Source organism: Monodon monoceros, unplaced genomic scaffold (genome assembly GCF_005190385.1).
Source record: "Monodon monoceros isolate NGI ecotype Baffin Bay Population unplaced genomic scaffold, NGI_Narwhal_1 Super_Scaffold_20, whole genome shotgun sequence".
NCBI classification, from domain to species: domain Eukaryota; kingdom Metazoa; phylum Chordata; class Mammalia; order Artiodactyla; family Monodontidae; genus Monodon; species Monodon monoceros.
In genome coordinates, this window is record NW_021703777.1 from 109,600,691 (window position 1) to 109,628,511 (window position 27,821).

Genomic DNA, 27,821 nt, shown 5'->3' on the forward strand with positions numbered 1-27,821 from the left:
TTCTGTATTTTGCAGATTTTCTATAAGGGGAATGTATTCTTTTTATAATATTTTAAAATCCATTATATACTATATATACCAATAACTACTATGCAAATAAATGCACAGGAAAAAGACTATAGAATGAAATGAGCCAAAGGGAGTCTTTCATCCATCCATTCATTCATTCATTCATTCATCCAACAGATACTTATTGAGCACCTACTATACCAGGGTCATGGCAAGTTTTGAGCACTGCTGTCTTCAGGAATGAACTTTTAGTTCATTTCTCTTCTTTCTTTTGTACTGCTTAAAAGTTTTATTGTGAATATGTTTTTACTTATAAAATGACAGGGCATTATAATTATTTTTAAAAGATTCAGCTAGAGCTGTAGTTCAGAAAGGAGTGTGTTGGTATAACTGTGTAGACATGTTTTAACAGATGAGCTTTTGAGATATTCACTTATTTTTGAAGTAACATTGGTATTCCCCATAAAGGCTTTTTCTTGCTCCTTGTAAAATTAATTTCTTTAGCAAACAGAAGCCATAATTTTTAGAAAAAAATTATTTTTATTAGTGAGATTTTATATTACTTTCAACATCTGCCTATCTTGATATAAGTAACTATACTTTTTCTGAAGAGCAAAATTTTACATATGTTTATTTACTTTTGTTTAAATGTCTTTTTTATTTCAATAATGGGTTTGGGGTAATAAAAATATACAAATGTATAGTGTAAAATGAATTTGAAATTATATAAATACAAACTACATCATGTCTTTTTGCAAATAAGATTTATCTTTAGATTTATCTTTTTCACTCTTTTTCTTCTGTTTTTCTTCTGCTTGTTTTTCAAAATAATCTTTAAGGAGATGGTTCAGCTGTGGTTCATACTGGCTTGCATGTTGCAATCCATCTTCCCTCCCTTAGAAAGACACAAAACATGAGACAACTATACTTTACAGTAGTTTCCATATTATCATTTCACTCATCTCCCATAGTGGCAAATTCAGAGCTGTTCCTACCTGAACCACCCCAAGCACTAACCCAAAAGTCAGTTTTAATTCAAAATGCTTGAATTAAATACATTTTTATTTTACCTTCACAGTGTTGGATCACACGCCCCCATAGTCGATTTTTCCTCAGACAGGCTAAATTTCCTACAATCAACAAATGCCTCCTTCCTCTGGTCAATGCAACATTCATTCTTTTTTCTGAATCAATAAATCCTACTTGTCTGGTCCTTACGCAGGACAGAATAATGATCTCCTTTTCAGCTCCCTGAAAAGCATCTACTGTGGACACCTGCACAGCTTTCGTATCAGTATGGTCGAAGTCCACAGCACTGAGTAAATGACAGAGCTGTGGAGGAAAGAAGACAAGGCTCATGTGGTGCAGACGTCATGAAGAACCTACGCCTCTCAACCTACCCACAGCAGCTGTCATCATTTAACTAATAGTGGGTAATTTTCATTTTCTTTTTTATTACTCACAGAGATTTGGCTAATTTCTGAAATGATAAATAACTAATGATAATGTAAGTTATGAAACAAAATCAAAGTGATGATTTATCTTTTGCTAGGAAACTTATTTAGATATGCTAATTTAGAGCTGATAAACTAAATGAAACAGATGAAAAATACTAAAAATAAATAAATATAAATGAAAACTAGTTAGAAGTAACTGGCTTGTGTGTAGATTAATATCTGGTATCTATCTTTGATTTACTGATAAAATGTAATAATAATGAAAGAACATTTTGGAAAACAGATTCAATCCCATCTGTCCCAAAACACAAAGCATATACCATATTTCCTTCCCTCTAATTTGTTTATTTGCATTTTTGCCCCAACAGCTGTAAACTGAATTTAATTAAACCTTGTTAGGTTTACATTTAATTATACAGAAAAAAAGCCAGACTAGACAAAAGTCTGAATGCTGTTTTAATATAGTAACTACAGTCCCCAAAGTTTTTCTAGCACCAAACCAACACAAACCAAACTACTACAAATGTAATATAAAATATTATAATATGAAATTATAATATTTAATAATGATAAATATCATAATAGGTAATACAAACCTTGTACATTTGGGATTTGTACAATGTTATCACCCCAATCATAGAGCCCGCTATTCCACTTGCAATCAGTGATTGGATGAGCTTGAGTGTGAAAGCAGCTTCTGCCACATTATGAAAGCTGTTATCTCTTTCAATCTGGAATAAGAAACAGAACCTAAATTACATTTCCCAGAAACACTACGGAAAGACCATGAAAAGCATGCAAACAACAACAATAAAATTAAAACAGGAAACTAAACTGTGTTGACTCTTATCAACACTAATGTCATTTACCTGTTCCAGTCCTTTAACATTATAGAAACACAGGGTTGGGAGCCATTCCAGTAAAGGGCTCCTCTCTGTTTCTGAAACACCATTCATGAGGTTTCCTTCATAAAACAGATCATTAGCAATAGCACTGATTGTAGGGTGACAACGGTACTGGGTTCTCAATAGAACTGGTTTGTGACCCTAAGAAATTTAAGTGCAGAAAAATAAAGAATTAAAACAGCATTTTTTTTCTTAGTGGAAAAAAAAATCCACAATAATATTTTAAAGTTTAAAAATACTGCCATATTGTGCTCTTAATAAATTACAACCATGATAAAATGAATAAAAAGAATTTTTTTGAATTTACTAAAAATATTTTTATAGTAAACTTTTTATACCAGAAAATTATAAAATATAAACAAATCTTAGACTGTCTAATAAGTATGGTACCTAACATCATGCTTTCATAATCTATATGGAATTGGCCTAACACTAAATTGAAAATAAATCTTTAAAAAAATTAGAAACTGCTGTTGATAACTCATTAACTATCCTCCTTAGGTACAAGCCATTTTTCATTCTGAATCTTCAAAGAAGTTTCCGATTTTCTTAATACATCATAAACCAACTCCCATCTACTTCAGGGCTTTCCTTGAGTATGTTCTTTATTTGCAAAATGTTCTGTAATATTGTTTGAACATTTTGAATAGTTACAAGGCACGCTAATAATATGTAATAAAATGCAGGATTAGTGACCACATGGACAAAGGATCTTCTATGAGGGAGAAATATGTGAGGAAAAAAATCAATCCCCAATACTCTTTTAGGGCATAAATATGTGAAAAGACAACCCACCAAATGGAAGAAAATATTTGCAAATCATATATCTGATAAGGAATTAATATCCAAAATATATAAAGAACTCCTACAACTCAACAACACAACAAACAACCCAATTCAAAAATAGGCAAAGGGCTTGAATAGGCATTTTTCCAAAGATAAGTGCATGAAAAGATGCTCAACATGATTAGACATTAGGGAAACCACAATGAGATACCACTTTATACCCATTAAGTTAGCTGTTATTTTAAAAAATGAAAAATAACAAGTGTTGGTGAAGATGTGGAGAAATTAGAACCCTTGTACATTGCTGTTGGGAATGTAAAATGGAGCAGCAGCGATGGAAAAGAGTTTGGCAGTTTCTCAAAAGTTAAACATAGAATTACCATCAGATCCAGCGTTGCACTTCTGGGTGTATACTCAGAAAAACTGAAAGCAGAGACTTGAACAGATAATTGGTACCAATTTTCCTAACAGCATTATTCACAATAGCTGAAGGGTGGAAACAACCCCAATGTCCATCAACAGATGAGTGGATAAATAAAATGTGGTGTACACATAAAGCGATGCACTATTAATTTAGCCTTAACAAGGAATAAAATTCTGACACATACTAAAACATGGACAAACTGTGAAAACATTATGCTCAGTAAATAAAGCCAGACACAAAAGGGAAAATAGTGTATGATTCTACTTACATGAAGCACCTGTAATAGGCAAATACAGAGACCAAAAGTAGAATAGGGGTCACCAGGGGCTCAGGGGAGAGGGGAATGAGGAATTATTGTTTAATAGTTACAAAGTTTCTGTTGGGTTGATGAAAAAGTTCTGGAAAAGGATGGGGTAATGGTTGCACTACACTGTAAATGTACTTAAAAAAAAAAAAAGTAAAAGTACTGTTACATGCCGCCAGTGTGGATAAACCTCAAAAATGTCGTGCTAAGTGAAAGAAGCCAGACACAAAAGGTCACATATTGTATGATTTCAAGCTGTATGATACGAAAATTGTAAGACCGTATGATATGAAATACAGAAAAGATAAATCCATACAGACTGAAAGCAGACTGGTGCTTGCCAGGGGCTGGAGGGAGGGAATAGAGAGTAACTGCTAAATGGGTACAGTTTTATTTTGGGGGGATGAAAATGGTTTGGAACTAGACAGAGGTAGTGGTTGCACAGCACTGTGGATGTACTAAAATGCCACTGAATTATTCATTTAAAATGGTTAATTTTTGGGGGGGGATGATTTGTAAAATTTATTGTTATGATTGCTTTCCACATTTAAATATATATTCACTTTTGAATTTTAATTTTTGCATCATTGAAAGTGAACTTCCAAAATGTATAAACCCAGGCCCCCCCAAATCTGCATCCATCCCAGTGAAAAAAAATGGAAGAATGAGCCTCCAAATGATAGCAATTATAAAATGGTTAATTTTACGTTACGTGAATGTCACCTCAACTTAAGACTATATTAATAATTTTTAAATTAAAAAAAATGTGAAGTAGAGCTCTACAACAGCTCTACAATAGGGGACATGGATAACAGAGACATACAGATTTTTTTTTATTTTACAGCAAAATCAATATACTTACTACCCACTACGAAAGTACACAGGAAAAAGATTCATTTCATTCTTAAATTATTAGGGTTCAACTTATCTTTAAGATGAGTACTTTCTAAACAATTCCAATTAAAATAATTTTAGGGCAAGGACTTGTTCTTCTAATATTTTCACTTTCTATCAACCTACACAGTGTATAATCAATAAATGATAGTTCTGTATGAATTCAGCAGTAGTACCATTAAGCAAAGTCGATCAAAAAGCGTTTGTTCCAATCCATTTTCATGAGCTGCATCAGAACCCTGAATAGTAGGAGGGAGCTGTTTGGGATCTCCAACAAGAATCAGCTTTTCACACTCAAACCTAAAAACAGAATTCTAAAAATTAATCTAAGCAATGAGAGAAACATGCATTAACATCATTTACTGCACTATTTTCTAAAATGTATTTCAAAGAATTTGAATACCATGACACGTTCTCAGAGCTAACAAGGCTTAACAGTGATAATAAGTGTATTAAAAGGCTTTAAAAAGTTGTGCAGTAAAGAATCCTTGGGCTTCCCTGGTGGTGCAGTGGTTGAGAGTCCGCCTGCCGATGCAGGGGACACGGGTTCGTGCCCCGGTCTGGGAAGATCCCACATGCCGTGGAGCGGCTGGGCCCGTGAGCCATGGCTGCTGAGCCTGCGCGTCCGGAGCCTGTGCTCCACGGCGGGGGAGGCCACAGCGGTGAGAGGCCCGCGTACCGCAAAAAAAAAAAAAAAAAAGAATCCTTTACATAACTTTACTTTTTTCCACATAAAACCTAGTAAGTGTCCCCTGCCTCTGCAAGGACTTAGTATTTCACAGAACACACTTTGAGAAACAATGATTTTTAGAATCTATAAACTTAGAAACATTCTTAGAAGTCATCTGCCTTAAACTCTTGTTTTAGAGATGAAGCAAATTAGGCTCTCAGGGGTAAAATGTCTTTCTAAATAGGAATAGAATATAGTGGGAAAAAGTCCATGTTTTGAAGAAAAACCTATATCCAAATTTTAGCTCTGTTATATTGTGTGGACACAGCAAGTTATTTAATCTCTACAGCTTCACTATTCTTATCAGTAATCCTGATATAATAATACCACGCATGGCTGTTGTAAGGACTTAATAAAGTATGTAATGTGTTCAGTAGACAGTAGGTGCTCCACAGTATTAACCCTCCACCCTCTCATGCAGGGCGTTACTTTCTCCATCCCTGGCTCCTGAGTAGGGTGACCAGCTCATTCTGGTTTGCCCAGGACTGTCCCAGTTTAAACACTGAAGACCCCATGATGCCGGAACCTCCCAAGTCCCGGGCAGATCGTGACAGTTGATGCCCTACTCCCTCATCCTTACACCTGGGAAAAAAGAACTGTAAATTCACCAAAATAATTGTGTGCTTTATTTTACAGTGGTTGTTAATGTTACATCCCCATTTTTTAAGGGGAAGAAAACATACTTTTGGTTATGACGTGTGGAGATTTATTGCCAAATATATTGAATCAAAATATATTAACATAAAAGTACTTGTGAAGTAAAATCTTTCTTGTGTGTTTTCAACACTTACAAACTGGAAATCAGAAGATTAAATATTTACTATAAAAAAGAAAGAAAACGAAACAACAAGGGGGACAGAACAAGGCCTAGGACTGAAGCCTACTGAGTCTGGTCTAGTACTCCTTCCACTACCTTTAGGATTCCTCAATAAGAGATGCTTTGAAAGCACAGTGTTTCAATTGGCTGAGACAGCTTAGAAGATTTCATAGTTTCCTAAATTTTAGTAGACAAATTTTCATTTTCAACTTATTTTTCTTTATCTACTTTCATAATCTAAAAAATATTTTCGGAACCTAAACACTGGAATTATATCAAGGTAAGGAACTAAAGAACATTCTTCAGTAGAGTTAGGTTCTTAAACTATGACTAAAGAGGCACCTTTAGTCTGGCTGAGAAGCCTGCAACGTTCTAGTAGAATCCTAGCACTTGAACTTTCAAGGCTTTAAGAATGTCTAAACTGTGATCCAAGTAGTGATCCAACTGCCTCAATGGTGATCTAACAAAATTTTGATACATTAACCCCTCCTTCAAATTTCCCTCTGGATTCTTTCAAAAAATCAGTTTAGTACTTGCGTTGCTAGGAATTTTCACAAAAGTCTGGGAAGAGTTTGAACTGAGGAAATGTTTGAAATAATTGTAACATCTGAGCATCTTTGGAAAAGAACTTTTTAGGTTACCTTGCAATGGGAAGGAGGGAAGCCGGTTCTGTGATTTGACTACACTCATCCAGGACAGCCACAGGAAATTTAAGATCATTCATGCATGGGAATGGGCAGGCTGCACAGGTAACTCCAACTACTCGGACCTTTATTACAGTAAGAATGTTATTCATTAACAACTATTAAACAAATTAAGAGAATATATTTACCAAAGAACTTACAGGCTAAAATCAGAAATGAGCAGGTCCTAATTTAATCACTGGCAATCAGAAATCATAGGCCACTTTACATTTTCATTATTCCCACATAAGAAATGGAAATTCCTCTAAGAGTTTTATTTATGAACAGGTGATACCAATGAGCAATAGTTTATAGTAAACCGGGCTTTCACTTAGAAAGGTATCAAAGAAACCATTAATAATTATTCTTACATATCAATATGCTGGATAAGGATGTAAAACGGTAAGTAGTTTACATAAATGACTAATTTGCATTAATTGAATGTAGTCAAACTAAGCCCCTCTGGATTTGGTTGGGGAGAAGGGAGGAAAGGTAAGTCTATAACTCAGATAATAAAAAGCTGGTCTGAAGGCTTCCGAGGACTTCTAGAACCCAAACTTGTTGTAGATTGATTATTATTTACAATTCCTTCCTTCCCCGTGACAGTATTACTCATCCACACCCTTTGCTGCGTGCCTCTGCAGTGTCTCCCACCAGAGAAGTAGGTGGAGTATACTTCCCTGCCCCCTGATGTCGGGCTTGGCCATATGACCTCTTATAGCAATGGAATGTTAGCTGACATGCTGGGAACAGAAGCTTTACACGTATTTGTACGATCTTGCCTGCCCTCTTGCACTTCTGCTGTCTGTCAGGAGAGGGGCATCATGCCACAGACAACTGTTCTCAGAACAAGAGGCTTGACCCACACCAAATGACCTGTAGAGTTGTTAAGTTTGTTGTCTTAAATTATTGAGATTTTGTTTGTTAAGCAACATGATTTCAGCAATAGCTGACCAAAACAGGGTCCCAAACAGGTTGACTGTCCCAAATCTCTCGCAGAAAAAGTGGACCCATGTCCACATTGTCCAACAAGCCAACAACCCTCTTTTCCTCCACTCCCTTTTCTTCCCCCCAGGCTCTCCTTTCACAGGAGAAAGCTACTAAATGACTTCTTTCTCTCCTCCCAGCTGACACCCAGACTGGCCTGGATCAGAACTTGATGAAGGAGATGATGCTACTTGTTGCAGCCGGAGACCCTATGTGTCCAGTGTTGGTTCCCAATACCTGGGATTAAGTGTCTGAGCCTCCTAGATTCTTAGGATAGATTTCAGACAGACCCTGAAAGGATTGGTTTGGTTTCTAAGAAAGCACCAAAGATAAAAATGAACTTGGATATTTTGCCTAGTGTCAGGCTTTCTCTTCCTCTGTTTCTCCTAGAAAAAAGCCAAGTTTCGTTTAACTTCCCAGGAATCTATTCCCACCTCTTCACTTTCCCCTTAAGCCTATAAAAAGATATACATATAGGGAGAAAGAGAAAAGATGACTCTGTCATGGAGAGTTGGATGTGTTCACAAATTTGAAGAACGCTTTGCAATAAAACGTGCACTGGATAGACAGGCACACTTCAGTTGAATCTGAGCTATCACAGTCATTTGTTTTATTTAAGGGAAATAAATAGGAATAATACTCCTATCAACAGGAATAAAAGGGATCTGAATCGTATATATAAATTAAATAAATAAACAGACAAACTGAAGCTGTTTCCCCTCACCTGCTTCAGCAAGGTTTTATTGGTCCCCAGTTTATGCTGCTCAATACTTTTCCTCACATAGACTCTTTCCACAGGAGTCAGGTCTTCCTTTATGAGTGCATGTAGTTCTTTTAATTGTTCATTTTCATTTTCTGAGCCAGCATACAAACTTAAAAAATAATTACATAAAAGAATACCCTTTGATTCCATTTTCACAGCATCACAAAAAAGTAAAATACAGATTTCCTAAATTAACACCAAGAAAAAGATACAGCTTTCTCTAGTCTTCTTCAGAAACCAGATTTAAGGTTAAGACTTATATAAAATTATACTTCTGTGAACATTCTGTGACTTTTGGAATTTAGCGTTCTTACCTGTAAGGTAAAACTGGCTTGGCAATCTTCCTGACACTCCCAACCCTGACAAACTTTTCAAATCCAAGACTAAGAAGCCTTTAAAGAAAACAGGGTAAAATAGATTCTGATTATTTAGAAAATGGAATCTAAAAGTTTCACATAATATTTACATTATTAAAATTAACTTTGCGTAACAGTATATTTTATATTATGTAGTTCAATGTGAAATGGCTAACCTCAAAGTAAATATAATGTAGTTGAAAGACTTTATAAAATGTGTTTCAGAGAATTTTAAAAAATGTATTATCTCTTTTTTAAAAGCATGCCTTTATTTTCTTTTATTTTAACTTTATTTATTTATTTTTGGCTGCATTGGGTCTTCATTGCTGCGCACGGGCCCTCCTCAGCTGCGGCGAGCAGGGGCCACTCCTTGCCGCAGTGCACGGGCCTCTCACTGTGGTGGCCTCGCCCATAGCGGAGCACGGGCTCTAGGCGTGCGGGCTTCAGCAGTTGTGGCATGTGGGCTCAGTAGTTATGGCTCGCGGGATCCAGAACACCAGCTCAGTAGTTGTGGCCCATGGGCCCATTTGCTCCACAGCATGTGGAATCTTCCCGGACCAGGGCTCGAACATGTATCCCCTGTATTGGTAGGTGGATTCCTAACCGCTGCACCACCAGGGAAGCCCAAAAATATGTATCATCTTATGTTGAGGGCTCATGAAACGTTCATAAAATATTTATGTTAGAATTTATCACAAGTAAAATTGCCCTGGGAATTCCCTGGTGGTCCTGTGATTAGGACTTGGCTCACTGCTGTGGCCCAGGTTCAATCCCTGGTCAGGGAACTAAGATCCCAAAAGCCACGCGGCCAAAAAGAAAAACAAAAACTACAAAAAAACAGGGCTTCCCTGGTGGCGCAGTGGTTGGGAGTCTACTTATTAGCTATGTGGCCTCAGCAAAATACCTGACTTGAGTTTCAGTTCCTCATCTCTAACATAAGATATTGTGCAGAGCTGTAATGAGTATTAAACAAGATAAGGTATGTTAAGAAGCTAACACTCTTCCTACTAAATCTCGATGCTAAATATATGGTAGCTATTGCTTTCCATATTATTATGTCTTTAGGGGCAACTTTTTTTTTTTTTTTTTTTGCGGTATGCAGGCTTCTCACTGTTGTGGCCTCTCCCGTTGCGGAGCACAGGCTCCGGACGCGCAGGCTCAGTGGCCATGGCTCACGGGCCCAGCCACTCCGCCGCACGTGGGATCCTTCCGGACCAGGGCACGAACCCGTGTCCCCTGCATCGGCAGGTGGACTCTCAACCACTGCGCCACCAGGGAAGCCCTAAAGAATCTCTTCTATGTGTTTTCTGTTACTTTTCAGTAGTTAGTATTACTCTTCTAGCTTCTTGATTTTTCTTTTCTAACAGTCTACAGTTAAATTTTAATCTTAGGCTAAGCAATCTGAAGTTCTTTGCTGTTTAGTCTCCAGGTAACTTGTCATTATCTTGAATCAGAAAATGTCCTCAGCCACTGTTTTCGATTACTCAGAAGAAAGAGTACACACAGGTAGAACCTTCCTGGAGGGCAATCTTGCAAAGTATATTAAGAAGCTTAAAAATGTTCATATCTTTTATTCTAGGCCTAGGACGTTTTCTTCAGGAAAGAATAAGAAATGGATACCAAGATTTATGTTTAAGGAACTTGGTTGCAATATTATTTATAATGGCAAAAATCTGGTAAGAACTTACTGATCAAAAATTGCTTATCGTATAAGAAAATCATTGCATTTAATAGAGCTATGAAAAATTTTGGTTTCTAAGCTTTAATACCATAGAGAAATAATCACTGAGTAAAAAAAAGCAGGACAGGGCTTCCCTGGTGGCGCAGTGGTTGAGAGTCCGCCTGCCGATGCAGGGGACACAGGTTCGTGCCCCGGTCCGGGAAGATCCCACATGCCGCGGAGCATCTGGGCCCGTGAGCTATAACCACTGAGCCTGCGTGTCCGGAGCCTGTGCTCCGGAACAGGAGAGGCCACAACAGTGAGAGGCCCGCGTACCGCAAAAAAAAAAAAAACAAAAAAAAAACAGCAGGACCCAAAACAATATATACTGTTGAATCCTAAGTTTGGAAAACAAAATGAGTGTGTGTATATGTATTAAAAGTCTGTAAAGAAATATAATAAAATATTATCTGTACTGTCTTGCATATTTTCTGCCATAAGCATTAACTTATATAATTATAAAAGTTAATTTTTAAAAAGTCTACACTTAAAAATAACGGATTATTTCTCCTAATCAAACTTTATCATTTGTGTGAAATTCAGATCATTAAACATTGGAATATTGGTAAAACATTACGTAATACTTTCTTTGCTTTTTTTTTTTTTGGCCACACTGCGGCATGAAGAATCTTAGTTCCCCAACCAGGGATCAAACCCGCCCCATGCAATGGAAGCGCCAAGTCTTAACCACTGGACCACCAAGGAAGTCCCAATTTTTAATAAAATTTACACAAAAATTTTACACCTGTAAAACAGATTGTGCTATTGCCTTCCATGAAACAGCAACAGGCTAACTTATTAGTCTGTAAGTAGGATAAAATCAAATACAAAACCTGACAATTTTGGTACAGGGATGGGATAAAGGTAAAACTAAAGGTAGATCCCTCTTATTGAAACCAAAAACATAATTTAATCAAACCGTTCAGCTATTTTACTATTATTTGTTCATATAGGCAGGTGGATAAGAGAATAACCCATGACTTGGTTTTGCAATTTTAGCCTACTTCCAAGGTAACAACCCAAAGCTCCTGGGTCAGAGACAAAGGACTTTTACTTATGGCACAGGAAGCAGCATAAGCACCAACATATCTTCTGTGGTTTCCCTTGGTCCCCTTGTCCTATGAGGAGACACAGAGAATCCAAATGGATGCCTGCACTGCAGTGGATTGAGTTGTAGGAAAGGAACACTGAGCTTGGGAATCCACTATTTTTATAACAAGCAGTAAGTAACCCTGCTCTTTGTCTGGGAGGGAGATACTACCTCATCAGTCAAGGTTGCTCACTGCAGACACAACCCTATGAAATGTGCTGAGTAAGAGTGGTCAGGGCCTCGCACGGTAGATTCCTCCCCCAACAATACACGTTCTGGGCTGGACTCAAATTTTTACATGAGCAACTAATAAGTTAGCCTGTTACTGTTTCATGGATGCTGGTTCTTGAGTCAGAGATAAAGGCCTTGCATGTCTGGCATACCCAGGAAAAATGTGCATGGACACTCAGGGCCTATGGTGATCTACCTCTCTCAACAATAACCTAAAACATTAGGTACTGAAATATACCTGTGATACCTACCCAAGAAGTACTCTGTCAACAGCTACATTAGTAGAAGAAGAAATCAAAACTTTCCATGGTCTTGCATTTCCAACGGTAAGAGCTTCACTCTTTTCAAATAGCTGCACAAAAAACAAAATCACCACTGCCAGCAAATAACTCTTTCCTGCTCCAAAAACACCTAATTATTTTGAAAGGGAAAAAAATAAAGGCAATATCATAAATAAATTTCTGAAAAGCACAAGAAATATTTCATCCATCTCCCTCTCTCCTTCATTTAAGTAATTTATTGAAAAATATTAACTGAGTGCTCACTATGTGCTTAATTAGGACAAGGGATAAATACATAGATAATTATTCAAAAGACCTCCATATTTAATGAGCCCATAGTCTACTTAGGAAGATAGACAAGCAAAGAACAATGATAAAACAATATGGTAAGTAACATTGTTGGTATCAGAGAAAGAACATCTCTCTTTGCTTTGGTGGAGTTGGGAATGCTTCCTAAAAATAAAAAGAGTAACAGAACTAAATCTTCCAGGATAAGATATCCTGTTAAAGAGAGGGTCATTCTAGGCAGAGGCATGACAAAGCACACAGCTGACAAGTATTTCCATACAGCCTATAGCAAATAGGCAAGAGATGAGGCTGTCTGACAAGGTAGGCAAGGTAGGCAAGGCTGTCTGACAAATCACAAGAGTTCTGCTTGCTATGGCTAAAAGTTTGAATTTTATCTTAAAGACCAGGGGAAATCAATGAAGGATTTTAAGTAATGGAACTAAATCACATTTTTTTTTTAGAAAAACTACTTGAGGGAAAATATGAAGAAGGGTAAAACTAAAGGTAGGTCAATTAGAAAGCTGTGTGAGGTGATCATAACAATAATACATGCCAACTTTACTAAGTGCCTCCCATGTGCCAGACACCACTCTAAGCCCTTTATTTATGTTAACTCATTTAATCCTCCAAACCTATGAGACAGATGCTATTATCAAACCCCATTTTACAAGGTAGTCTCACCAACTAGGCTATACGGAGGCATGATGAAGGCTTGGATTGAGGAGGTGCAAATGAGCTGGCGAGGAGAGAATCAATATGAAAAGTGGGTACAAACAAGAAGGGACATCTCAGTGACTGATCTGATGAGGGGAGAGAAACAGCGAGATGGAGGAGTGTTAAGAGAAAGTCACTTAATCTAGGGAGAAAAATAATCTAGGATGACTCCCAAGTGTCTAGCTTGGTCAACAGAGTGGATGTGAAGCAAATCCTCAAAATAGGACGAAAAGTAGGATCAGCTTCAGGGAAAAGGTCTGTGAGAGGAAATGAGTTAAAGAGGGAACAGATTCCAGATAAAAGTAGTAGCTCTGAAGAGGAGACAGTAAAGCTCCTTCACTGAGACAGAACCAGAAGAGTAAGAATAGGTCCATACTTAGGTAAGTTGGAAAAGGAAGGCAGGACATTGAAAGGAGTTTCTGTTATGACCTCCATTTCTTATTTTAGAAGCAAAATCAATTTCAGAGAGAGAGAGTGGGGCAGGGGCAAGGATGGTATTATGGGAAGGATGAAGGTTTGGAATAGCTACTATGAAGGATGAAGGGTGAGCTGACTAGGAATTAATTAATAGAGAGCAACACGTAGATGTCTAGATCAAATCTGGATACTCTGATAATGAGAGTATAATGCTACCCATTCATCAGATATGCTGCCTATTCTCCCTTTTAGGGTGGTCAGTTCTGCTCTCATCTAATAGTTTACTAAAATGGGTCCAGATTTGAAAAATGTAGAGTTATTCTGGAATCTTGTCTGACTAGGAAATTACAAGCGAGCTGATTGAGTTACAAAAGCTTATATGACAATGTATTTACTAGAACCGTTTTCTTTTCTTGCTTCTTACCATGTATGATCGTGATAGGGAGGGTATGAATTCCCAGTTCCTTCACTTCTTCACCACTTTCACGTGATGCCATCATTTGAGCTATCTGAATTAGAGCTGTAGCTTGATCCTTGTTTAACTTGTGCGCCTGAATTAACTCACTAGCTAACTGCAACGTTGCTCCTATACTGAGTAGTTCAAATTTTGTGCTGATATTCGAGGAGGCTGGTGGGATAAATTTTCTCTTATTGACTCTTTTGTTGCTCATTGTAGTTGATGAAGACCTAAGCAAATGAAAATTTTTTTAAATGAGAGGCTTTTGAAATAGGTGAGTAGACCTAGTCATAACTTAGCCTTCACTTTATAAGCATCACAGCGAACATTTTTTTGGAGACACAAATAAACATATACCCCAATTTGGAGGAGGATGGAAGAGAACTAACATTTGTTGAAAACCTACTATGTGCTGGCATTATACTAAGCATTTTACATGTTACTTGATGCAATCTTCACAACAGTACTAAGTAGTTAATTATCCCAAATAGAGGTACAGAAATATTAACATTTTTCCCCCAAAGCACACAGCTAATAAGTCATATACTGACTTAAAGCCCATGTTCTATTAAACAAAACCGACTTAGGTAATTAATATAGCCTCTGTTTAAGGTAAAACTGCAATAAACTGGTTTTATTTCTATTAAGACTGAATTCCTGGGCTTTGCTGGTGGCGCAGTGGTTAAGAATCCACCTGCCAATGCAGGGGACAAGGGTTCGAGCCCTGGTCTGGGAAGATCCCACATGCCGCGGAGCAACTAAGCCCGTGCGCCACAACTACTGAGCCTGCGCTCTAGAGCCCGCGAGCCACAACCACTGAGCCCGTGAGCCACAACCACTGAAGCCCGCGTGCCTAGAGCCCATGCTCTGCAACAAGAGAAGCCACTGCGATGAGATGCCCACACACCGCAACAAAGAGTAGCCCCCGCTCATGCAACTAGAGAAAGCCCGCGCACAGCAATGAAGACCCAAAGCAGCCAAAAATAAAACAAATAAATAAATTTAAAAAAAAATACATTCCTTTCAAAATAGATAAATGACATAATGGATAAGGATATTTATTTTTCTTACCTAGGACTTTATTATGGTGAAAAAAAATGAAATACCACAAGTTAGATCATAATATTGCAAATTAGAAACTAGACTTTTTCTATCATTTTAGTGAATTCAATATAATGCCGCTCCCAATTTTTAAAAAAGGGGCACGGTGCTTGAGAAATTAAAAATGAGATATAGGTTATGTCAAGAATAAAATTAGTATCAATATATATACTGGATTCAAGCTGTAAAATGTTACATAATTTTAAATGTTTTAAATGTTAAATAATTTGTAGCATAAAAGTACAGATAAATAAATAAATAAAAACACTCAAAAGATCCTTAGGAAATTATTCCTTGACAAAGGAAAAAGATTTGCAGTAACCCTTACTAGACTCTACCACAATAAATAAATAAACAGATAGATGAATGGGTGGATTGTTGGGAAATGATGTGTATTCCCGTTTCTCTTTTGAACCACTGACAAACAGTAACCTCATAATCACTGAAAGAAAATTAACACTTTGTTGGCAAAAATTTATGTAATGTACTTTTATTACATTTTCATATTTACAATTAGTCATCATTTTTTAATACCAATGACCCAAAGGTAAACAATGACTTACATTGTTAACAGGTACTGTGTTAGAGGTAGAGTAGCTGGATTAAAGTTGTCCTGAATATTTTTCAAAGTGGTCAGCTCTGTGCTAGCATTACAAACCAATAATGCATGGACCACTGCTGTAGACAGAATGCAGAAAATTAACATTAATGTAAATGAAATGAACCATTAAAAAAACTCTATTAAATGTACACATAACTCAGAGTTCAGCTACTGAATTAATCACACAACATAAAATAAACACTTAAGTACATGCAGAGGTCCTTTTATCCATTAAACTACTATACTACATGCTCATTCATACTTAATAAATTGCATAACTTAACATCAAATTTGGACTTCCACATGTCAGTTAATGAATAAGAATAACTGTTTTGAGTTAGGGTGTGGTGACACTGCTTAACAGCCAGTTCGATTTAATCAGCATACATTGTACAGTAGTGTTTATGGAATTTGTTAACATTTTCTTGCATTTCTTCCTCAATTATTTTATAGGAATATATGGAAAGCAGAAAATTAGAATGCTTTTATTGTTGAGGAAACAACTGCAACAAATATGAAAATATGCATTCAAAAAATGACAAATGTTCACTTAATTAGGCTCTTATTGAACTCAAGCTGGTTGACTAGGTTTATTCAGTTCTAAAAGAAAAAAAATCAAGTTAAAAATGTCTATGAAATATTTGAAATGGGTCATTAAATGCTGTGTCTTAATTAGATATGGACCAAATTCGACCATCAGAAATTACTCCAGAGATCAAAATGTATAGAGAAGTATACAGATTCATAGAACTGGATAGGGATTCAGCTTACTAAAGCTTCCTTTATTAAAAGAAAAGTAAGGCTCAGAGCCTACTGTCTTATTAAGAATTTCTCAAGGCAGATGATAAAATAGCCTCAAATGAAAATCATACCCTCCTGCTCAACTGCTCACGAAATCTCTTGCAAAATCTACAAGACCTTCTCAATGTAAAAATAAATGATTTGTTTACTAAATGTATACTACTAGAATAATAAACCAAGAGGATTAAATAAATCAAGAACTGGAACTTGATATAAGAAATTATTTAAGAAAATTCTTATTTATATGTTTAATATTTATATTTTTAGAAATCGGGTATATACCATGTAAAATTCAACTTTAACAAAATACTTAAGTGAGGGGTCAAGATTTTATTATATTGTTAGCCCTCTAGGACTTGAGCTGCAGAAATATTTAGATATTCAACTTTCATACACATTTCAAGAATACTGTACACAATAATAGGTAGTAGAAGCGGATGCTTTTTGTTGGCTTTAATCAAACAATCCCACACAAAGTTAGCATTCTTGCTCACAGTCATCACATGTCTTTCATTCTTTTTTAATACAAATTAATATGGGCATAATAATACTTACTGTTAGTGGGCCAATTCGAAGGGAAATAACCTTTCAAAGGTAGTAGCTCTACCTCATTGATAGATGATGGACCAAAGAAAGTACTACATGCAATAAAAGTATCCAATTCAAAGTCTAGGGTTTTTGAAACCACCCAAAGATCATCTGAAAAGACAAACACTTTTAAAGGATTCAGAACTATGCTCCATCCAAAGCTACCTTGGATTTCTTTGATGCTTAGTCCTACATTATTTCTCAAAAAAACAAACTTGGTTATTATCACCAACAAGATTCCACTCAGAGACCCAAACACATAACATTTCATTCCCATGTTTTTAACTCAATTAGTTTAATGTTTTTAAAGTTACTTTATAATTTTAAAAAAATGTAAATAAAGCAAAGATAACATCTAACTCATTTTTCTCTTATAGCTACATTTGATTTTCCCAAGGTAGAATATTAGTCTAAAAAGATGCTCCACCATGTAAAGGTTTCTATGCTCAAATAAAGTTGGCAATCCATGGATAGAATACAAGTTCTCTTAACAGACTTCCACTTAACATATGTTCCAGATTAATTAACGTTCTCCTTTCTTCTCCATAGTACACTGAGCACTCATAGCTAGTAGGCTGCTTTCCAGAATATCTATGCACTATTTCTACCATCAGTGGAGTTTACAAAGAGTCAACTGCATTTGTTCTAAAACTTATTTATACTAGTTGTATTTGCTATTATAATTATATAACTTAGTCACATATTATTTGACCCATTATGAGTATGAAGGAAAAAACTTGTTGTTTAAAGAAAACTACATTCCGGCCTTACCTGGTGGCACAGTGGTTAAGAATCCACCTGCCAATGCAGGGGACACAGGTTCAAGCCCTGGTCCAGGAAGATCCCATATGCTGCGGAGCAACTTAAGCCTGTTTGCCACAACTACTGAGCCCATGCGCCTAGAGCCTGTGCTCCACAACAAGAGAAGCCACCGCAATGAGAAGCCCGTGCACTGCAACTAAGACCCAATGCAGCCATAAATAAATAAATAAATGTATTTTTTTAAAAATGTAGGTAGCTATAAGGTACTAGATTTAGCTTTGCTTTGTTGATTCAAAGTTTCTTATATCATTTAAAATAACTAATCAAATAACAAAAGCAAGCTAGGTTAGGATCAATGACAAGCGTAGGTCATGAAACCAAAGATAAAAATTAACCCAACTTAGGGACTTCCCTGGTGGCATGGTGGTTAAGAATCTGCCTGCCAAGGCAGGGGACAAGGGTTCGAGCCCCGGTTCAGGGAGATCCCACATGCTGCAGAGCAACTAAGCCCGAGCACCACAACTACTGGAGCCTGCGCACCTAGAGCCCGTGCTCCGCAACAAGAGAAGCCACCGCAATGAGAAGCCCGCGCACTGCAATGAAGACTAGCTCCCGCTCACTGCAACTAGAGAAAGCCCGTGCGCAGCAACAAAGACCAAACGCAGCCAAAAAAAGAAAAAAATTTTTAAGGATTTTATTTCCAAATATACAAAATTTGGGGTCCAAGGTTGTCATATTGTGCAGCAATGACAGAAGTATCAATAAACTCATTACATTTTCAGCTTATTTTTTATATTAGGTTCAGGATACAGTTCATTCAGTATACTTATGATGCCAAGAGCTTGGTGTGACTCTTTAACCAAAATTAAACAGTTTTTGGTAGCCTATAATAAAGCTTTTAAAAAAACTAAAATTTAAAATATGCTTTTTAGGGGTGGGGGAATAAAATAAAATATGCTTTTTAGAAATGGTCTAATTTATTGTACAATAATTCACAATATGTACTATGAAACTGTACTCTTAAAAATCTCTTTAATATAAAGAATTTACAGGGCTGTATGTAACTGAGATACAAGGCTAGACGCAGCCACAACATAATCAGATCAACTTACCTTTGCTGTAAGTCGAAGAACTTTCCTTCCGACTCAGCTTAAGATAAAGTTTGCTCTTAGGTTCATTATAAAATTCAGGATCTACAGTAGTAAACTTCTTTAGTTTACCATACTGTTTTCTTTGAAAATCAAACCCTTTTCTGCAAAATGAGTAAAAGACAAAAGTGAATTTGAATATTAAGGTATGATTTTTTTTTTGAGATATAACTGACATATAACATTATATTAGTTTCAGGTGTACAACATAATGATTTGATATATGTATATACTGTGAAATTATCAGCATAAGTCTGGTTAACATCTATTGCCACACAAAGTTTTTTCTTGTGAAGAAAATGGATGAAGTTTTTATTTTTAAATAAATTGAATTTTTTAAAAAAGCACTGAAGAACTCATTGCGTGTATAAAATTTTTTCTTGTAATGAGCTCTTACTCTCTCACCACTTTTCAAATATACAGTAAAGTAATATTAACTATAGTCACCATGCTATACATTACATCTGCAGGACTTATTTATTTTATAACTGGAAGTTTGAAGGTACAACTTTTTTAAAAAAATCTTTAAAATACAGTATGAAGAGGCAAGAACCAGGGATGTGTATGTTTATATACTTTCATACATATATACACAATAAAAATACATTGTGTCAAAGGAAGAAAATAGCAAGCCTCACAGAAACATCATTAGTTTTAAAAGAGATTGAGATAGGAATAGTATCTAAAAGACAGGGTACTTCAGTTTCTATAAGTGTAAAAGTGGAATAATAAATTATCATATTACCATTTCTTATAAATTATGATGATTAAATGAAATAATACATGCAAAGTGCTTAGAAGAGTGCCTGGCATGTACAAACTCCCAATAAATGCTGTTATTATTAAATTACCATGCAAATGCTCATTATATTTACTTTTTGGGTAATCCAACTTTTGTAAGACATGTTTCCAAAAAGTAGCATTCTATCATCCTATAAACTATGTAGTTCAGGCTTGTGAATGACCAATATGTATTATCCTGTGCTGATAAAAATTATTCTTGTGATTTTTTTGATAGGGTTTCCCTTAGAATTATGATTATATGTAAAAATGCTTAGAAAAATGGCATTCCTGCCAGTAATCCTGATATTGCTGACACTGCTCAATGTTTAGAGGGGGCCAAAAATAGCTTTAGGGAATTATTGCCATTTTATAGTCATAAAAAATGAGGTACTCTATCTTTTAGACATTCTTCCTATCTCAATCTCTTTGAAAACTGATCATAATTCTGCGAGGTTACTATTTTCTGATATAATTAGAGGCAATTACTTGGCACCATAAAACATACCTCACCAAAAGCTGGCATTCCTCATAGAGAGGTATCTTTTGACTTCTTAAGTACAAGCCAATACTTTTTATATCATTTAAAACCATGCTAGGTAGAGATTTTTCCTGTGTTAAATATCCTGGGGTCACTTCTTCAAGCCACTTGAAAAATTTACATCGGTCAGCTCTGGGTCCATCGCAGGTATAAAAGAGACGACCCTAAGGGGAAAAAGATATTGAAACTTTAGTGAGAAAAATAATGTTTTTATTTTTTATTTTTTTTTTACTGTTTTTGTACTATGTTTGTCAAGACTTTTATAAAGACTGCTTGGCATTAATGTACTCCAATAAATTAGCCACTATACAACTTAATCTTTTTATTAATTTAAACAATAAATTAAAACTTAAAACCACCTACTTTTCATTTATTACTTTTTATCAAAAATTACACTATTCTGAAAACTCAATCTTATTTGACAAATAATATTTATTGATCTCTGACTTAACATGTTCACTATAGAAAACCTGAAAGCTGCCCCAAAACAACTATAGGGAACATCTTGTGCATTTCTTTTTTTTTTTTTAACATTTACTCTTTTTTTAAAAAATTTATTTAGTTTTGGCTGCATTGGGTCTCTGTCGCTGTGTGCGGACTCTCCAGCTGCGGTGAGTGGGGGCTACTCTTCGCTGCAGTGTGCGGGCCCCTCATTGCCGTGGCCTCTCTTGTTGCAGAGCACCGGCTCTAGGCGCCCGGGCTTCAGGAGTTGTGGCTCGCGGGCTCTGGAGCGCAGGCTCAGCAGTTGTGGCGCACAGGCCTAGCTGCTCCGTGGCATGTGGGAATCCTCCCGGACCAGGGCTCGAACCCGCGTCCCCTGCATTGGCAGGCGGACTCCCAACCACTGTGCCACCAGGGAAGCCCCTCGTGCATTTCTTTCCAGACTTTTTTCTCACGTAAGTGCAAGCATGCGCACACACACACACAAGGATACACACATGTATATTGTTTTAATAAAACTCAGATAACAACACATTTTCTAGTCTATAACCTAACTCTTATACCCAACAACATACTATGAGCATGACAACCATGTCATCAAATAATCTTAAAAAGAAAAAAAAAAAACACTTTTAGTGGCTCTATAATATTTTATTCTATGGTTATAATATTTTTATGAATTCTTGCTTTTGAAAACTAAATTTAAAACCAAATTTACATACTCAACTAATGATGAAGTGGAATATGCAAGCAATGGAGGAAAAGTTGTATTATTATGAGTGAAAGCACAGTCTTATGAGTACAAACCATCGGTCAATATTACAAACATTTTACTAACTTAACTTCTTCCATAATAATGTTATCAGCAGTATAAATTAAATCAATATGCTTTTCTATTCCCCTGGCCTTATCAGTTACATTACTCATACTAGGGATCACATAGTAGACCAGCTTTAACCTTTACTTCCTTCAGGCTCATCTCTGCATTCTCTAAGCCCTCAGGTTGGGACATATTCCCTTCTCAGTGCTCTCACTGTAATTTGGGCATATCCCTCCTACTTTATCAATTACAGTATTATATAAAATTTCCTTTTATATATCTCTCTCCATCCACTACTGTGCAACAAGTTCCTAAGCAACTTGAAGGTTGATTTTAACTCATATTTTTGTATCGTCGAATGCAAATCATCTTTCAGGAAAAATGTATTGAGAGTTTACTATATGTTAGTTACTAATGTCTCAAGCAGAAGGCTCCCAGTCAAGACTTACTCTTTAAGCTTGTTGTAAAGCAATAGGTACCTAAGCCTTTTATGAGACTGACTTGTCTCATAAAAGGAGGGGAAGAGGGAACAATACCTTATTTGGACCTTCCTTTTTAACCATGACAAGTTTTGCAGGCTGATGATGATGGCAGGATGGCACATTATTTTCTACATTTTTCAGTTTGTCTCTGTTTGATGATGTGTAAAACGATATGTCAACTTTTGAAAGAGCTCTGTGCAACCTTTGTGCCAACCCAAACAGCAATATATTTAAATGTTCTACAAAAAAATTTTTCAAGATAATTTAAAAAAATACATAGGTACAGATGAAAATTAAATACAAAATAATTTCACATTTGTATCAGATATGTATTAGCTAAATTTGAAAATAGCCTTTTGACAGTAAACTATAAGCTAATACTAACATCCATTTTTTAAAAGTCCAGTTTTACTCTTGAACAAAACAAACTATGCACCATACTTAAAATTTCCTACTTAACAAAACCATCTGTAACACTTCCAGTTAAAAAAATTTTTTTAAACTACACCTTGAAAAAGATAATGCTGTCATTTCCCACTCAAAACTCAACTTTGATCTGAAATTAAAATACAACTTGCTGTCAAAAACTGGATTAAATATATAGAAAATAACAAATCTCAAGTAGACAATTTAATGTAAAAATTCATAAAAGATATACTTTCTTACAGCTAAACTATTTACATTAAGCAGCAATCAATCATAATAAAATAAAAAGATAACAGTCATACCTATGAGACAAGATGTAAAAATTTGCTTATAATGAGCAGGAGACTGAAAAACAGCTGGTATGTGAATTTGCCTTTGGGGAAGATATGTAGATTTTATTTTCTGCCTACTTGGGAAGCATAGCTCGGAGTCATTTATCTCCTGAAATGGAATAATTCAAGTTATTATAACAACTCCAGAAAAATACTGTTTACTAATAAGCAAATTCCATAGATATGTTAAAGGAAATAAACAAATTTTTCTTTTGACTTCCAGAATCCATGAAAACCATTTTCTAATTTTAAATGAGAAACTAAGTATAGCAAGAAAGGCTATGCCATGGCACTTTTAATGATAAATAAGACTAACTTTTCTTGTCTGCCCCTTAATAAGTTTTTAAATATTTTTGCTAGGAAAAACTTAACTGATGTGAGTGAATCATTATGTATCTCTATTTCTGGTTACAACTATAGTAAGAACTGTTCGTAACCAATGTATAATAAGATGTATCTTTACCCTAATAATGATCTGATCAGCAAAACTGAGCTGAGAGTGAAAAATGAAAACAATCATAGTAACAGTAGTAGTGGAAGTGATGGTAGAAACAGAGCTATAATTTATTAAGTATCTATTACGTGCCAGATACTGCACCAGATACTTTCAAATATATAATTTCATTTAACGTCCACAAACTCTAGGAAAGATCTTAAGTCAAAGAAAATGTGAGTGTAGCAAGAGTTTTGGAAAACTCTAAAAAAAAAACAAAGCCATTGGCTCCGAGATTAAAATCATTGCACCTACATGATTTTGGTAATTCTTTTGCTGAAATTCAGATAATAACTACTGGAAAAAAGATGCAAAACACGGGTACATTTCCTCACCTGAAAATCTCCTGTTACACTGCAGTTGTAGCAGGCATACTCTCTTAACACATTTTGAATTTCCTCAGTCTTAGAAGTCTGCTTTAAATTCAAAGAAAACGCTTTCTTTCTGGAAACCAAATCTTGACTGCTAAAATCCTGCTGCTGTTGCTGAAGCATGTGTTTCATGATTTGCAAATGCACAGAGTCTACAGAACTTTCATTCACAGCACCACTCTGTCCTTCACCCGTGTCACTAAAATGCATCCCAGAAATAGCCTCAGCAAAGAAGCCATCTGTTACTTTCTGATCAACTCTGTCTGGAGTAGTCAAGTTGCACTGGAGTATGTTTTGATATTTCAGCCACTTGCTTTGAGTAGATATATCATCAAAAAGTGAAACGTCCCTCGGAGTCACTTCCTTAGATTCTTTAGAGATAGAAGTTTCGCTCTGGTCCTCTGACCCAAAGCTAAAAGAAGGAACTTCTGACTCTTCACAAAAGTTGAATATTGGAGAACCAGAAGACCCTTGCCTGTCACAGTCGATCACATATGAACAAGAATCTACATCAGGTGGCCCACTGGCAGGTGGCAAAGTAATAAGTGGAACTCGGGTTCCACTTACTAATGAAAGCCTTTGAAGGTTCTTATCCTCCAGAGAACTCGATTTTTTCATTACTAAAGAAAAAAAAAGCTAGTTAAATAAAAATGTTATTACGGACATCACCCAATCTCTAGAAAACAGTGGGTATCCATACAAAAAAGCAAAAAGTACCAACATGCCTTGTACCAAAACAAACAAAAATATCACATTTCCTTTAAAAAACTTTAATGGTTTTAGTCTCCAAAAAATAAAGAAACTTTTCCAAGGTTGATAAACTTGAAATCCTTCTCTTTTTCTCTTCCCTCTTAGCTAAGGATTTCCACTCACCAGCGCCCCACCAATTACTACATTATATTTACATAACACTGAAGTTTTCAAAGTATTTTACAGCCGAGAAGGGATTCATCATCCTCATTTTATAGATAAGATTGCAACAAGGCCTAGAGGTAACATGACTACCAATTGGCAGAGTTAAGACAAGAACCCAGAACTAGTTTTTTGTTCTCAACTTTATATTCTCCAGAGACTGAAGTTCAAGGTTTATTTATCGATGTGTTGCAACTTCCTTTATATATTTATTACATTCACAGACTAATATGTTGACCTTCAGGGTAAAGAAGACTTTTAGCTTTATTTTGATACATTGTTATGTGATAAGAGTTCAACTCTGGTAAACTCATGTTATGGCAGATTTTGGCTGAGTTTTATAATTCCTTCTGTCAGCATCGTTAGTAATTGATATATTCCTGAAAATGTAAAAAGCAGTAATATTTGTTGAATAAATAATGAATAATACTGCATGGGAACTATATAAGCTTAAAGTTTTTCTCTGAAATGCTATGGTTTACCTATTTTATAATAATGTACCTTCTTGATAGAGTTTCTATTTTGTTGGGAATAAACTCTGGAGGTCACTTGGGAAGGTAGTAGAACAGTCAATGATATTTTTTTATAAACTGTTACCTTGTAATTCTAACAAGCTGATCAAGCAACACTGACAGAAAAGTTAAAACCTCATTAAATAGTAAAAGATTCATGGTATAACTGTGTAAATCATCTATAGGCCATTGTCACCTCACTTGTTTTAGATACCCACAGCTCCCATACTGACTCTTTCCTACCTTGTTTCCTCTATCAACCACACCTACTAAACCTTCTTCAACCCAGCTACCCAGACACATTAGTTTTTATTTTTATATCATCCACCCATAACCAAAAAATTATCTACAACTTCACCCCTCACCCAATATAACTTCAGAATCAAGGGAAGATACATTGACGAGATTACAAGAAAAGAGAGAGAAAAAGAAAAGTTAGCGAAAGGGATCCTACAGAATGTATTATACTTATCAAGAAGCAGGAAATTACTCACAGGGAAGAGTCAAAATGTATGAAAACACAGAGGCCTGAGAATGCAATTGAGGTAGCAGCAACTGAAGAGTTCCCTGATATTGCCAGGATCCCAAAGCAAAAGAGGGGAACTAAGAGGTTATGCTAAGGTCAACCATGACCAGACATTCACAATGAATCCTTTCCCTGAGAGGGGAAGGGGCTGTAGAGGGGCCGGGCTCTGGAGTTACAGCTGTGAGAAGTGTTGGCAATGGTAGAAGACACTTTTAGAGGTCTGTGATGAGAAGATGAGAGAAGAAATAAGAAGGAACTAGAAAGCTGGAAGGGAGTATTGTATTTGAAAATAAGAGCCGTCTCCAATAGAAAAAGTCAAAAGGGAGAGAGGGTGTGGGAAGGTTTGAGGGCGTAAGACATTGAATCTTGTTTCAAGATTATTTTTAGTTTAGTAACAATCTCTCAAATAAAAAACTTCACTTTACATGGACAGACAGATTAGAGCCATATGGTAGCAACTGTCTAAGTTGAGAAAGTGAAAATCACCAGGTAAAGTTCTTGCTTTCAGGGACTCCTCAGAGAATTCCAGTATGAAGTCTTCATCTCTTGAGTTCAAAGGTAAAGTAGAAACAGGGCTTAATGTGGAGATCTTTTGTTCTGGTGACGTCACCTATCCAGAAAGAAGAGACAAAACTACAGATCAAAATCTTTTTCCCTATAGTTTGAATGAATTCTAATAACTAGTGTAAAAATAATGCTTTCAAGCACATTGTGTAGAGCTATAGTGGGGCAAAGCTTCCTCCAAAAGGGGCAGGACAGAATAAACTCACTAAAATAAACAAGAATAATAGAAAGTGAAATACAGAACATAAAACCTGTTGGATTTACTTGAAATGGGTCAGATTCTGATTTGGATTGATCTGGGTTATGGGGATTTGGTTGTGAAGATCAGTTTCCAGTCTAAGGGTCTCAGGCTTAATCAGATCTTATGTTTGGAGCTGTGAAGGTAAAACTTCCTGAAAACCCAAGGACAGCTTTCTCTTAGGTCCTCAGGTCTAGGAGGACTTTTTTGATATATTCTACATCTGAACAGTCATATTATTCTCTATGTTATTCTCCTTAGAACAGTATTTAATTTTGTTGCTGCTTCCAGAAATTAATCACCCTAAAAATCTAATACTAATTGAACAGACAAAACTGGGGCTTGGGCCTCACAGGCAGCTGGAATCAGGGCTTCCACTGCTGTCACTAACTCCATATCTTTCTCTGAAAGTCTGCTTCTCTCTCTTTCCCTGTAGACCAGATTCCTCCACATGGCAGGAAGCACAGCCCACTGAAAACTTCCTAAACTTTCCACCATTAACCACTGTAGCAGACGCTGCTGCTGTCCTGGCCATGTCTCCTTGGCCCATCTATGAGGTCATCTACAGTTGGGGAATTGCTCCCCTACCTGTCCCAGGCTTCCTACCTCTAGCATCTGCATCATTCTGCCTGAGGACAGCGGCTGGGGGAGCGCGCTGGGACAGCAGGTAGGGCAGACCAGAAATGCCAGGTGGTTAATATGCCCAGGAGTAATCTTCAGCCAAAGAGGGGTGGGAATTGGTGCATAAATACCTTACTTTCCTCATTCTTTGGGAGGACAATTCTAAGTTTTGTTTTATAGGTCTCTTAGAGGGCTCCCAGCTGGACTCAACACCTTTTATTATTGCTTTCTTCCTTTCCCTGTCCCCCAGTGTGACTGTATATGGAGACAGGGCCTTTAAGAGGTAATAAAGGCTAAATGAGGTCATGAGAGTGATGCCCTAATCTGACAGAATTAGCATCCTTATAACAAGAGAGTTCTCACTCGCTGTGCTCTCTCTTGCTCTCTCTCTCTCTATGTGCACATACCAAGGAAGGACATGTGAGGACATAGTGAGAGGGCATAGTGA

The 27,821-nt window shown here is 36.3% G+C and overlaps 1 protein-coding gene across 2 annotated transcripts in view; it reads right to left on the reverse strand.

Annotated features, from left to right (window-relative positions):
* Nucleotides 1–534: 534 nt before the first annotated feature.
* Nucleotides 535–27,821, reverse strand: part of ZGRF1 (zinc finger GRF-type containing 1) — a 66,534-nt gene continuing 39,247 nt past the window's right edge. For both annotated transcript variants that reach the window (XM_029235540.1, XM_029235539.1), the window contains 18 exons: nt 26,410–26,560; nt 23,965–24,620; nt 23,107–23,245; nt 22,433–22,617; nt 20,603–20,799; nt 19,279–19,418; nt 17,372–17,515; nt 15,978–16,092; nt 14,281–14,543; nt 12,408–12,567; nt 9,074–9,151; nt 8,721–8,868; nt 6,968–7,095; nt 4,956–5,079; nt 2,336–2,512; nt 2,063–2,197; nt 1,080–1,341; nt 535–904 (listed from right to left, as the gene is read on the reverse strand). In XM_029235540.1, the coding sequence (XP_029091373.1) occupies nt 747–904; nt 1,080–1,341; nt 2,063–2,197; nt 2,336–2,512; nt 4,956–5,079; nt 6,968–7,095; nt 8,721–8,868; nt 9,074–9,151; nt 12,408–12,567; nt 14,281–14,543; nt 15,978–16,092; nt 17,372–17,515; nt 19,279–19,418; nt 20,603–20,799; nt 22,433–22,617; nt 23,107–23,245; nt 23,965–24,620; nt 26,410–26,560 (3,360 nt within the window). In that variant the 3' untranslated portion in view covers nt 535–746. The remainder of the gene's footprint in view (nt 905–1,079; nt 1,342–2,062; nt 2,198–2,335; nt 2,513–4,955; nt 5,080–6,967; nt 7,096–8,720; nt 8,869–9,073; nt 9,152–12,407; nt 12,568–14,280; nt 14,544–15,977; nt 16,093–17,371; nt 17,516–19,278; nt 19,419–20,602; nt 20,800–22,432; nt 22,618–23,106; nt 23,246–23,964; nt 24,621–26,409; nt 26,561–27,821) is intronic.